Source organism: Arachis hypogaea, chromosome 15, assembly GCF_003086295.3.
Source record: "Arachis hypogaea cultivar Tifrunner chromosome 15, arahy.Tifrunner.gnm2.J5K5, whole genome shotgun sequence".
In the NCBI taxonomy this organism is placed as follows: domain Eukaryota; kingdom Viridiplantae; phylum Streptophyta; class Magnoliopsida; order Fabales; family Fabaceae; genus Arachis; species Arachis hypogaea.
This window is the reverse complement of record NC_092050.1, coordinates 4,021,800-4,035,841: the sequence shown is the minus strand read 5'-3', so window position 1 is coordinate 4,035,841 and position 14,042 is coordinate 4,021,800. Positions and strand designations below refer to the sequence as shown.

General features: G+C 30.1%; 1 protein-coding gene across 1 annotated transcript; it reads left to right on the top strand.

Moving 5' to 3' along the window:
• Positions 1 to 4,122: 4,122 nt before the first annotated feature.
• On the top strand, positions 4,123 to 5,896 carry LOC140179050 (uncharacterized). Its single transcript, XM_072217383.1, has 4 exons — positions 4,123 to 4,827; positions 4,917 to 5,231; positions 5,352 to 5,418; positions 5,532 to 5,896. Exons 1-4 carry the CDS (start codon positions 4,123 to 4,125, stop codon positions 5,894 to 5,896), a joined length of 1,452 nt encoding a protein of 483 aa, XP_072073484.1.
• The last annotated feature ends 8,146 nt before the right edge of the window (positions 5,897 to 14,042 follow it).

The following is a 14,042-nucleotide window of genomic DNA, read 5'->3' as shown; positions in this document are numbered from 1 at the left end:
AAGAGCAGAAATGGCTACCTGGGAATACGCATTGGAACTTTTCTTCAAAAATACCCTGAAGACACTTACATCCCCAACGAATTTCTGAGTCTACATTCGAGTTCAATTTCTGTAGAGTTCCTTTCATTGTCTTTAAATTTTCATTTACACTTTATGTACAACTTTACTTTTCTTATCCAATTTATCTTTCAAGCAATGTTTAATTTCTTTACCCAATTTACATTTCAACATCTTTAATTTCTATGTCAAAAGTCCTTTAATTCAATCGAATGCATTTTACTGCTTTGTTTAAATTTAATGTAAACATTTTTCGATTTTAATCAATTTACTTTTCGAATTTTTTCTTTTACACTTCTTTTATCTTTTTGGTATTTTTTTATTTATTTTTTGTTCTAAAACTCATCTAATTCGAAAACTTTTGATGCACTTATAGAACTGGTACGCGCAAAAGAAGAATAAGTTTTGCTCTCAAACCATCAGAATGCAACTACCATAAATTTGTTAAAAAATAGACAAATAGAGTTAATTTAATTTTTTAATAAATATGAAGTTATTGTTTTATTCCATTAACATACGTATATGAAAAGCAATTCTAGCCCAATATGATTAATACACCAAATTTAGTTGTTTTCCAAATCATGGCGAGTGAATTCTAGCATCTTGAAACATGTGATATTTTTGGTCTCCTCTAACAAGAAAAAAAAATTGCATTCAGGTTTCAATTGATGAATAACATTCCAAAGAGTTCAAAGACTTTCTTTTCTTTTGTGCCCCACAAAATTGACTATATCAATGCCGTGAAGTGGAGGAATTGTGTTATATAAGCTGATGAAGCGTTCTAACAAAATGGTGACTCTTAGTTCGAATTTTGACAAAAAGGTTGCACCGTCCCCTTATCTCATTAGATTGAGATTTTTCAGATACGGAAAAGTAATACTTCTGGATTAATAATTTACTTTATTTTCTTAATTCTAAGACAGAACTATCATTTCTTTTTCATATGGACCGTCGATATGTCACATAAATTTATGTCTACTTATGTTAGCTAGACTTGACTAAGTCTTTTCTTAAGTCTTTGCCGTGACCAATAAAGAGAATACGTAAAGTAGGGAAATGCTTAGGTGGTATTTTTGTGGAAGTTGCTGGGAAATTTATTAAAGGGCATTCATGGAAATTCACCCACATTCAAAACGGTTACTATGAAGCTAGCTAGTCAATAATGCAATACCATATATTATATAAGAAAATTTATTTAAAACAGCAGTATTCTACTAACCTTAATCGTTGATTTTAATTAAATATTATATATATATATATATATATATTTTATAATTAATAATAATAGTTAAAATTATTAAAATATTAATATATTTAATATACTTAAAATTCTTTCTATTATATATATGAGGCTGTGTTTATTTATAAGACGGGACATAAAAATACAAAATCAATATTTAGCATATATTTAATTAATATATTTTGTAATTTGACAAAAAATATAAAAATATTAACAAAAAATATAATTTTTTTATTTATTATTTTTATTAATTTTTTATAATTATATTTTTTATTATTATATTTTTTTATAATTTTTTAATAAAAAATAAAAAAATAAATTTTATAATTTATTTTATTTTATTATAAATATAATATAAAAATATTAAATTTTATATTTTTACTTTTTATGTCTTATTCTTAATATTTTATTTTATCCCATTCTAACAAACAAATACAACTGAAATATTATTTTAGGTTTTGCATTTCATCAATCAACGTCTTCTTTCAAGCTTTGTTACATTTGCCATGGATGTATAATCTAGTCTTTAATGAGACCTCCGTGACAGATGATGCAGACACGTATAGCCGCTTAAAAAGAGTTATCATCATGTAATATGCATGAACAAAATAAAGACATGATTTGTTGAGGCCACCACACATACATTTATATTCATAAAATTTCGTGTTATCAATAATAATTTATTATTTTTTAAATGTGTTATGTTTTTTCCCTTAAACTATGTTAGAGTCAATTATTTTGAAACAAGGTACACAGTATTTTTTAAAAAAAAGTTATATTTTAATGTAATATTTTATACAATTATTTAATTATATTCAATTTTTTTATATAATCATTCACATCATTAATATAAAAAATAATTATTTTTATTAAACAGTTATAATACTTAATTAGAATTAAAAGAAGACAAAAAATTTTTTTACATTTTTCACATTCCAACAAATTTTTTAGTCTTGTTCAAATTACTTTTCTATGTAAAATTCTTTTTATCTTTCTTTTTTTTTGTATTATTTTATTTTAAACTTTATATTCATGCAAAGTTTATATTTTCATGCAAGTTTGCTGTTATTTTCTTTGGTAATTTTATAGCTTTCACTATGCAAATGTGTAGATTTTTCCTTTTGTATTTATGAACACTTCAAATCTCTGTGAAGTATTGTAAATTTTAAATTTGTCACCTAAAGTTGCGTTTTTTTTCATGTTTATTTTACGATTTTGCAAACTTCTTTCTTCTTTATTAGTGACAAAGTAAACAGAATTTAATATATATAAGACATATACTCGTAAAGAGGAATAGATTTTACTTTCAAATATTAGATTTTGAACCACTTTAACTATTTGTTCTCATTAAAGTCATCTTTTGCAGTCTATAAAAAAAAATAAAGTGTTTGTTTCGATACGATGATAAATTCATATTTAATGATACAATAAAAATGTGGACAAATTAGAACAAGACATGTGGATTATTTTTCGCATTAAGAAAAAAATGCAGCATTAGAGGAAACATTTTTTTGTATTTGCAACAAATTTGGGTGTAATACGAAGATATTTCAGTGTATTATTTAAGAATATTCAGTGTATGATAAATTCTATATAATTCAAAACTCTTCATCTTTCTCATCCGCATCTTCTGCTGCTGCTTCTTCTTCGTCATCTTCTTATTTCATTTTCTCATAATTCTTTTCGAATTCAGCTTCGCAATGCAACTTCCTTCACTTTTCGCGACGATTTTAAGATATTTTTGAAAAATTTTGCTCCTTCTTTGAATTTTAAGCATTGCAATTTTGATTGAGTTTGGACCAATTTGTATAAACTTGTATACCAAAAACACTTGTATAGGTAGCGAATTTCGTTTTATCTTCTTTTTTTTCTTTTATGTATATATATATATATAATAAAAAAAATTAAAGAGAAGTATGAAAAGGCTTTTTAAAGACAATTGGTCCTTTTATTTAAAGCTTTGATGGATATCAACTATACGGACACAATATGCTACTTGCTTTACCCAGTGCGAGAGAAAAAAAATATTCTGTGAGCATTCGTAAGGCCCAAAGCTTTGCCACTAGAACAATGCTATAATTGTGAGTGTCAATTATTATTTTTACCCAAAAAAAAGTGTTAGTTATTATATATTACATACAATTCCAAACGAATTGTATTATATTGTATATATTCATATAATTTTAATAATTAAATTTAAAATAAACAATTTGGATAATAATTTATTGGTTGAGCTATTTATCCAATAAATTAGCTAGTAAAATATTTTTCACACCAAAATTTTCTTTCTCTATCTTATTTATTTTAGATTTCTTACAAAGTATTAAATATTAGATTGACTTAATCTTAATTTAAAAAATTAAGTAAATTCAAATACTAATAAAATAACGTTAAGACGTGTCTAAAACCATGACTACATCAATGATAGTCTTTTACAATAGTTTTAAAAAATGGGTGAGGGAGGAGAGTCCGGTGAGAACAGGGGAGAAGGTCCGAGGGTAGCACACGGTGAGAACGAGCATTTCAAGGAGAATAAGGGGGAGAGCATGGGGAGGGTTGCGCTAGGTGCTATGGAGGATTCGCGTAAGGGTAGTCATAGTGGGATTCAGAGGATATCTTTTCGCGATAAGGTTATTGGTTCTTCACAAGCAGCGGGACAACGCATAGTAGATGGGTTAAAAGGGGACGCCTTAGCAATGGTAACGGAGAAACAAGGTGGCCCCAAGCCGCCAACAGTAACTTTGACTGACGAAGCCAGGATTTCTCTTTCAGAGCCTCACAACGAAGCTATTGTGATTAAAGTTCTGGGATAACACTTCAATTATATGGCCTTGGTTCATAAACTGAAGGGGATATGGAGACTCAAGGGTGGCTACGAGGTTCTCGACGTGGGCTTTGGTTATTTCCTAGTCAAGTTTGATCACAACGAGGACAGAGAAAAGGTCCTGTTAGGAGGTCCATGGTTGATATTAGGCCACTACATCGCGGTTAAGCCATGGTCGTCAGATTTTAGACCATGCGAAGACTCTTTTGGGGATACGATGGTCTGGGTAAGAATTGCTGGATTAAGCATATGGTACTATCATGAGAGAGCTATGATGCGAATTGCTTCTGCTATTGGTAAACCCATAAAGATTGATTTAGCGACTAAATCGGCAGAAAGAGGCAAATTTGCTCGTGCCTGCGTTCAAGTAAATCTTGGATTACCGGTTGTTCGGAAGATTATTGTTGATGGCTATGAATATGATGTGGAGTACGAATGCCTGCAATTGTTATGTGAGAAGTGCAACTGTTTCGGCCATACCGCAGTCACATGCAAGGGAGAGGCAGTAGATGTTAAGTCCGGGGATGAGACTCGCAGTGATGGGGCGGTGAGGAAGGCAACGGATCTGAGTGGCCAACGCTTAAGAAACCAAATTTGTCCCAATTTGTCCATGTCAGTTACGGATTATGTGGAGAAAGATGAGGTTACATTGCATGGCAAGGAGGCTAAAAATGGGCACGTGATGGAGGAGGAAGGGTGGACTAAAGTAATAGCTAAGGGAAAAGAAAAATTGGTCTTTTCAAAAGTAGCCCAAAATGGTTCATTGAAAAGAAGCACTTGGTTTCTACAAAGAAGATTGGTCTAAGTTCAGGTAAAGGCCCAGTCATAAAGAAAGAAGAGAAGGCTTTAATGGGCCATGGGGCAAGTATTGGGTCTTCCAAGTTCAGGAAGCACCATGCTCCAATGCTTGGCAAAGGAAAAAATCAGGGTGCCAATCTCATACCCACTGTAGCGACCTTCACTCCTATAATCAAGAACGGCCATAAGAGGCTGAGACCGGCATCTCTCCAAAGCTCGCCGGTGCCGCTGAGCAATGATGGCGGAGTGGGTCAGCAGCAACGGATTTCACCTTCTACGTCACCTAATGCGATGGGGAGTGCTCCAGAACAAGTGTTGGAAATGGAGAAGCAGGACTCTCAAAAAAATTCTGGCGGCCCGTCTACTTCTTCATAAAGGTCCTCGCCTGAGGTTGGTGCCTTTTTTGATAATTTAGTTTTATGGATAATATAGATATCAATTTTCTTTCCTGGAATATTAGAGGGGCTTCTAACAAATTGGCCCGAGTTCACTGCAAAGAGTTAGTTAGCAAATATCATCCAACTTTTTTTATTATTCTGGAAACTCATGTACCCTTTGAGCGTTTGAAATATTTCTGGAGCAAGCTTGGTTATCGGAATGTTGGTGTTGTAGAGGCAAGTGGTCATAGTGGAGGAATCTGGATTTTATGTTCTAATCCTTCAATATCAGTGAGAGTTTTAGATGCAGTTGATCAGTGTATTAGCCTTGAGATTCAGATGGGTGCTTTTTCTAGTTTTTGTAGTGTTGTGTATACTAATCCTCATGTTCGTCGGCGTATGAGGTTGTGGAATAATTTGATCAGGGTCTCTAATATGATTCAAGGCCCTTGGATTGTTCTAGGTGATTTTAATGATATTCTGATGCAGAACGAGGTGAGAAGAGGTTTCTTTTATAATGCAAGATCGGAGAAGTTTGCTGAAACCTTGGCTGAATGTAATTTGTTTGATATGGGGGCTATTGGGAGAAATTTTACTTAGTTTCGAAAGGTGAAAGGTGGGCTGCAGGTAGCAAAAAAAATTGGATAAAGCGATGATCAATCAAGAGTGGCGCCTTTTATTCCCGGAGGCATATAATAAGGTGTTAGCGCGTCTTCATTCTGATCATTGCCCCTTGCTCATTAGATGCAAGAAGGAGGGGACTGCTGAGAAAGGTAACCGTCCTTTTCGATTCTAGGCTGCTTTGTTAACTCACCCCCTCTTTCGGGATGTTGTTCATACAGCTTGGAGTAAAGGAGCCCCAGATGTTATTAAGAGTTTGCTTGAAGTCCAAAAGGATGAGCTTAATTTCAATAAAGAGATTTTTGGAAATGTGTTTGTTAAAAAGAGGGAGCTTGAAAGACAACTAAATGATATTCAAGTGTCTCTGGAAAGATGGGAAGACCCGGAGCAGCGGATTAAAGAGCAAGGTTTGCATGAGGAGCTGAACTCTATCCTCCTCCAAGAAGAGCTAATGTGGTACCAAAAATCTAGAGAAAAGTGGATTAGATGTGGAGATCGAAATACTAAATTTTTTCATCTTCAAACGATAATCAGGCGAAAAAGGAACAAGATTCATGAATTGTTTCTTGAAGATGAAACTTGGTCTTCTGAGGCGACGGTTTTGGAATCGGAAACAAATTCTTTCTTTCAAAAACTTTTCTCTACAAGGGAGGCAGTTAATTTGGATGCCATGGGGGAATTCCCTTGTCCTTCTCTTAGTAGAGAGACCTGCCAAAAGCTTGTTGAACTAGTAGCTCTCGAAGAGGTGAAAAGAGCTGTGTTCGGCATGAGTTCTTTCAAGGCTCCGGGTCCAGATGGATTTCAAGCTCTCTTTTATAAAGAATTTTGGGAATCTCTTAGCAGTGATGTGTGAGGCTTAGTGAAGAAAGCCTTTGAAGGTGAGAACATCAGTGCGGCTGTGTTTGACACATTCATTGTTCTGATCCCCAAAGTTGAAGCTCCGTCTTACCTGAAAGATTTTCGTCCTATTAGTTTATGTAATGTGATTTACAAAATCATTACAAAAGTCCTTGTTAATAGGTTTCGTCCTTTCCTTTCTGAGATCATTGGACCGCTTCAGGGTGGTTTTATTCCAGGGAGAGGAACAACGGAGAATATAATAATTGCGCAAGAAATAATGCATTTCATGAGGAAAACCAAGTCAAAGAAGGATTCTATGGCATTTAAGATTGATCTTGAAAAAGCCTATGACAGAGTAGACTGGAGATTCCTTGAAACTTCCTTGATCAAATTTGGTTTTCATGTGGCTACTATTAATCTTATCATGGCTTGTGTGACTTCGTCCTCTTTGTCTATTCTGTGGAATGGTAATAGGCTTCAAAGCTTTAAACCCATGAGGGGGCTGAGACAGGGGGATCCCATGTCCCCTTACCTTTTTGTGCTCTGTATGGAGAATCTTTCTTGTCTTATATCGCATAAAGTCTCTCAAGGATCCTGGATCCCCGTATCTGTTTCTAGACATGGCCCAAAAATCTCTCACTTGATGTTTACTGATGATCTCTTACTATTCTGTAAAGCAACAAAAACTCAGGTGACAGAAGTTATGAAGACACTGGATATGTTTACTCAAGCGTCGGGACTGAAGGTGAATATCCATAAATCTAAGGCTCAATGTTCCAAGAATGTTTCAACGAGAAGAAAAGAGGTGCTTTCAGGGATCTCTAGTATCCGATTTTGTCAAGATCTGGGAAGATATTTGGGAGTTAATATTGGTCATGATAGGGCTTATAGGAAGATGGCGCAGGAGGTCATTGACAAGATACAGAGAAAACTTGCTAGTTGGAAAGGGTGCTTGCTTAACAAGGCAGGCAGACTTTGTCTTGTGAATGCGGTGATGGCTTCTATTCCGGTTTACAATATGCAAGTTTCCCTTCTTCCGAAGTATGCGTGCGACAAGATTGATTCTTTGATGCGTCAGTTCTTATGGAAAGGTCAAGCGAATGGGAGAGGGTTGCCGTTGGTCAAGTGGGACATTGCTATAACTTCTAAGAAGGCAGGTGGCTTAGGTGTTAGAGATACTCTCTATGCAAACATGGCTCTACTTGGCAAGTTGGTTTGGGATTGTTTGAATAATAAGAACAAGTTGTGGGTGCAGGTTCTAACTCACAAATACCTCCAGAACTCCAAGGACTTGGGCAGCAGTCATTGTCACAATGCCTCAACTACTTGGAGGAATATTCTAAAGGCTTATGATATCTTAAAAGAAGGATTTCGATAGAATGTGGGAAATATGCAACAATCGATTTGGTATGATGAGTGGAGTCCTCTTGGCAAACTTTGTGAGCTTATGTCTTATGTTCACATATCTGAAACAAATTTTTCTCTTGCTGATTTTGGAGCAATGGTACTTGGGAGGGGGATAAGCTTGTAACGCCAATTTCTCATGAGGTCAAACAGTTTCTTCATAGTCTTGGGCCTCCTTTAATGTCAGAATCGAAGCCCGGATGGATTTGGTGGCCCGCATCACTAAAAGCCTATAGCTCTCGAGAAGGTTATCGTTGGCTCCGAACAAAGAAAGTGAATTCGATCGAAAATAGCAACTGTGGGTGGATTTGGCACCTTAATTTGCCAGAGAAGATAAAGATGATGATGTGGTTGGGTCTATAAAATGCGCTTCCGACAAATGCCTTTCGGTTCAAGCGTCATTTAACTGATTCGAACAGATGTTCGAGATGCAATGCAGATCTGGAAACAATGGAGCATTGTCTTAGGGATTGTGAGAAATCAAGATGCATTTGGCAAATGTTGGATCCTTTGCTTATTGATTCATTTGAAGGTACTCCTTTGGAATTTTGGATTCGGAAGGTCATGCCGGGCAATGAAGCAATTGTAGGGACGGGTCTTTGGTGGGTGTGGAGGCATCGTTGCAATGATATTTTTAATAATGGAGATCAGTGGTCAAACTATAAGGTTGTTGCTATGACTCGGATTACTGCTAATGATTTAAGAAAGTCTGCCAGTACCAAGTGTATAACTTTCAAGGATCGAAGGAGGTGGAAACCTCCAACAGGTGACACTTTTAAAGTTAATTGTGATGCGAGTCTGTTTTCTGATTAGAACCTAGCAGGAATTGGTTGTGTTATTAGGGATTCTAATGGGCGTTGGATTTCGGGTTGTTCTAGTAGCTATCCTCCAGGGCTTATCGTCAGATGTGAGCTTTTTGCTGTTTGGAGGGGTTTGATTTTAGCTTGGGATTATGGCTTGAGAGATATTGTGTGCGAAACAGATTCTCTTGACATTTTGCACATTTTAAAAAATCTGGCAAATGGGCTAAATTGTGATGTGGTTGATATTCTTCAGAAGATACAGGGCTTCTATCAAGACCTTGGGTTGTGGATTTTGAATGGATTACTCGTGATGCTAACGCTGTGGCAGATTGGCTGGCGAGATATGCGGTCAAGACCAATCCAACTCATGTTATTTGGTCGGAACCTTGTGATAAGTTTCAGCATCTTATGCTTGTTGATTTAGAATAATCTCTTTTTTTTCTTTGTTTCTTTTTGTTTAGTCACAAAAAAAAAATCAAATTTACAAAACTATTTATGTATTGAATACTAATAGATAAATTAAATTACTTTTGGGTCACTATCAATAGTGTAAAAAATCACTTTTTTAAATCACACAAATTTAGTGATGGATCCGGCAAATTTTTTATAGTGGGGCGAAATATATATAACATTATAATCATTTTTATAATAAAAATATTATGTTTACATAAAAAATTAGCTATCAAATAATCTATTATAAATTTGTGTATAAATACATATATCATTTAATTTATTTTTAATATGTATTTTGTATTTCAAAATTTATATTTTAAAATTTATTTTATACAAGTGATTATTTTATGTATACATAACATAATTATTGTTATAATTATATTTTGCTATTGTAAAATATGATTAGGTTTTAAAATATCTAATTACAAATTAAAATACTAAAATAGTAATTTAAATAATAACATATAATTTAAAATTTACTTTTTTATATTTAATATTTTAATACCTTGACAATATAATTAAAATGTCTTTTTTTGTATATGTCGTTAAACAATCATTTAAAACTCAATTTTCACACAATCAGCTCTTGATGATATTCATAGTTGAAAAAGTTCATTCAATTAGTGTAATTATTATGAAAAAAAAACTAAAACTAATTTTAAAAGAAGAAACACAAATGGATAGATAATATTCTTTCAAATCGATTTCTAAGAAAAAACACCAATCTTATTTAAATTTAAAAATTGATCATTATAATAGACATCTAATACGAAGTTCTCAAATTGACTATCAAATATTAAACGTTGAATAAAAAATTATTATGGGGTCAAATTTAATAATTTACTAAAGACAAATAAATATTATTATTATATACTACTCAATAAAATTTTAAATTATAGTGGATACATTTGCCCCTAAACCCACATAAGTGGATCCGTCCCTGCATAAATTATAATAAAATATATGTTTTACGTCTCTCAAAATTTTCTATTATACTAATATAAATAAATTTGGTTATTACTAGTTTATCGCAGGTTTAATTAACTTAATTAAACTATTATAGCATATCTGGTAGATTAAAAATTACATAATTTAATTTATTAAGTGTCTGGTTGGCATCTAAAATGTAAAAAATTCTAATAATTAACAACTAAATATTACAAGAATTCGCTTTTAATTAACATACTTGTCTCCTATTATTTCTTAAGAATATACATAGTGGGATTGAATAAGATTCGTATAGCATGACCATGTTGTAAAAGAGATTCCGTCAACTAAGAAAAAATAAAACAAAACAACAAAAAATGTCCCTGCACAACAATGCAACTATCTATAAATTAAAATAAGAAAGATATAACGAAAATATAAAAAAGAAAGAAGGAGTTAAAGTAAGAGTAAGAGCATCAATAGCCGTGTAAAAAAAAAAAAAATAGTAAAAAATGAACTCTGCGTAAATAATTGAAAACTGTGTGTAATATGTTGGTTCTAAAAAATATAATTATAAAATGACGTCGTTTTATAGATTACTATTAGTTATAAAGTAAGGATTTTTTTTAATTTGTTGTGTCTTTACTCAGATATATTTTAAACATAATACACATTTATATTTGTTCAATACACATATTTTTTGTGTTTAATTGTGATTTAATAAAAAATAAAAAATTTGTTTGCAGATATACTTGAACACACATAAATACTATATGTGTCAGTGTGTTTAATCTTATTTTTAATATGTATTTTTAAAATGAGTTTAGAAATAATATATATTATTAATTATTAAAACAAAATATATTTAAAATACTTTATATAATAAAAATAATAAAAAAATTGATCTATATTTTAATATCAATAAAATATTAAAATATCATTTTAATTTATCTAAAAAATACTTTATATTATATTTATTTACCGTGTCTCTATATTTTATAAAAATTTTAAATTTACGTATTCACATATTTTATGTCGTATCGTATTACGTGTCTGTATTAATATCCATACATCCTAGACGGTTATTTATTTTTCTCAAATTTCTAATAGCAAATTCTTGAAACTGTAAACTTGGTAAACTTTATTCACATTAATTACATACATTTGAGAAATAATAACAATTAATCACTGGATCGATTAGATCTACGCATTGCACAAAAATAAAATAGATATATATTGTATAAAATGTATAAATTATTTTAAAATTTAATAATTATATTATATAACTAAAATTTATACATAAATTTGATTTTAATAAAATTATAAAAATAATTAATGCAAATTTATTTATTTAATTTCATATTATTATCTTTATTTTTGTTCTTTTATGTACTCATTTTTATTTATTTATTTTTAAAATTATATTTAAATATTATAATACAAATATAAAATTATTAGATGAAATATAATTTTAAATATAATGTTTTAGTAGTTAAAATTAATATTTAATTTTTTAATTTTATTTTTATAATTCACGATAATACTATATATTTTTAATAATATTATAATTAAATAATATTAAAAAATATAAATAATTTAAAAAAAGGTTGGATCATATAATTAATGAATACAAATAGGTTAAAAATTAAAAAATTCAAAAATATTATAAAAGACATGATATTAATTGCAATTAATATTTAATTTTTTAATTTTATTTTCTATGACTTACAATAGTAGTTAGTATCATATATTTTTAATATATTATAACTAAAATTACTAAATAATATTTAAAAATATATAAATGGTTTAAAGAAACAAATATGATACATGAATGATATAACAAATGAATATAATTAGATAAAAAAAATTAAAATATTATAAAAGTGTTAAAAATTTATTACTTAACACATATGTTTAGTAAACTAAAAAAAAAGTTATGATCAACCGAATTTTTTAAATACTTGTGTAAAATATTACTAAGAATGAAAAAAAAAAAGAGGCCAGATATTATGTAAAAAGAGGAGATAAGAGATGTGAAGTGTTGATTTATATAAAAATATAAGAAGAAGTAAGTACAAAAGAAGAGAGTAAATTGTGTTTTATTATTCAATGTATACCTATTAAAAAGAAATAACATTAATATTAAAATTATATAGTATCTTATATTAAAATAAAGAGTAAGAGAATATAAAAAGTATAGAGTAATCTAAAGAAAAATAAATGACATAAGAGTGAGAAGAAAAATAAAAAAGAATCCTAAATTGCAATTCTATGTAATATTCATAAAAAAGAGTGAGCATAAAAAATTTTAAGTTGCAATTCTATATAATAATCATAAGAAAGAGTGATTATAAAAGAAAGTAAATTATGTTTATACTTAATAAAGAATATTAATATTAACATTGAAAGTATATAATATTTTATATAAAGTAAAAAATAAGAAAATATTAAAATTATAGAATAACATCAAAAAAAATAATTGTCATACGAATGAAAAAAAAATAAAAAAAATTAACTATAATAATAAAGTACATGAAAAATAAAAATTAAAAGATTTAAAATCAATTCAATTAGACAAAAAAAGTTAAAAAATAATTCAATTAGATAAATAGTATGTGAATTGTGCCAATTAATTACTTATGTTGATATCGCATAATATTAGAGAACTAGAAAATTAAAAATGTATTAGTACACTTTCTCCAATTCTGTTTTAATTTATTACAAATAAATAGATGCCCTAATTCATGTACCAAACACCGTACATACATATATTTCCCTGTGCTATCTTTTGCACCTAATAACATCAATTCCAGGTTCATGATGAGCCTAATTGGAAAAACTACTATAAAAAAATATTAAATATCATCAAATTTAGGATTGTAGAATAGCAATAAATTTGTCAGATGATAAAAGGTGTCGAATTTTGTTATATTAAATTATTACTGATAAATTTACATTTTTGACGATAAATTTGTAGTAATAATTAAAAAAAATAGGTGCATAAATTAGTATTAAATTTACTGACAGAATTTATTTAGTAAAATCGTTACCTTTAGCTGACTTCACAATAATTTATTGTCGAATTTTTTGGACGATAATTGAAGAATAATTTTGTCCTAAATTCAAAGCGCCAACATTTTTTTCTTCATTTTGCATCTGTCTCTCTCTCCCTCTCTCTCTAGTCCTCTCCCTTCCTGCCACTTCGTCAGCCCCGCTGTCTCCTCAATATGTCTCTCTCTTTTTTTTCTCTCTCTAACCCTCTCTTCCTGCCGCTTCGTCAGTCCCGTCGCCGCATCTTCTCTAGTAGCCTTTCTCCCTCTCTCCTTTATCTAATTTTGCCGGCTGCCATCAACAATGCCGACCATTATCAACTTTCTTTCTTCCGTTTTGTTTTCACTAAATTTAAAATTTATTTGGTTTTAGTTGTTAATTAGTATAATAATTTAGTTAAAAGTAATTTTTTTTGTTAAGATAGAATTAGATGATGCTATTAGACTTTTGTGAATTCTAATGTTATAACGAAGTGATATTGTTATTGTTGTACTGTTAGTTTTGAATTGAAATTGAATTTAGTAAATTGATAATGTTTAAATTTAAATACATATAGTTCATAAAATTCAAGTTATTCTCTTTAAATAGGTATATTATTAAATGTTTGACGCGAATAATTTTTAAAAATAAAAACTTGTTAAGATTCT

Excerpts from the sequence above, each read along its gene's own strand:
- LOC140179050 (XM_072217383.1), top strand. The coding sequence starts at position 4,123 with ATGGCCTTGGTTCATAAACTGAAGGGGATATGGAGACTCAAGGGTGGC. Across the intron at positions 4,828-4,916 it reads AGGAGGAAGGGTGGACTAAA|ATTGGTCTAAGTTCAGGTAA; the intron begins GTAATAGCTAAG and ends TCTACAAAGAAG. Across the intron at positions 5,419-5,531 it reads GCCCGAGTTCACTGCAAAGA|AGGCAAGTGGTCATAGTGGA; the intron begins GTTAGTTAGCAA and ends TTGGTGTTGTAG.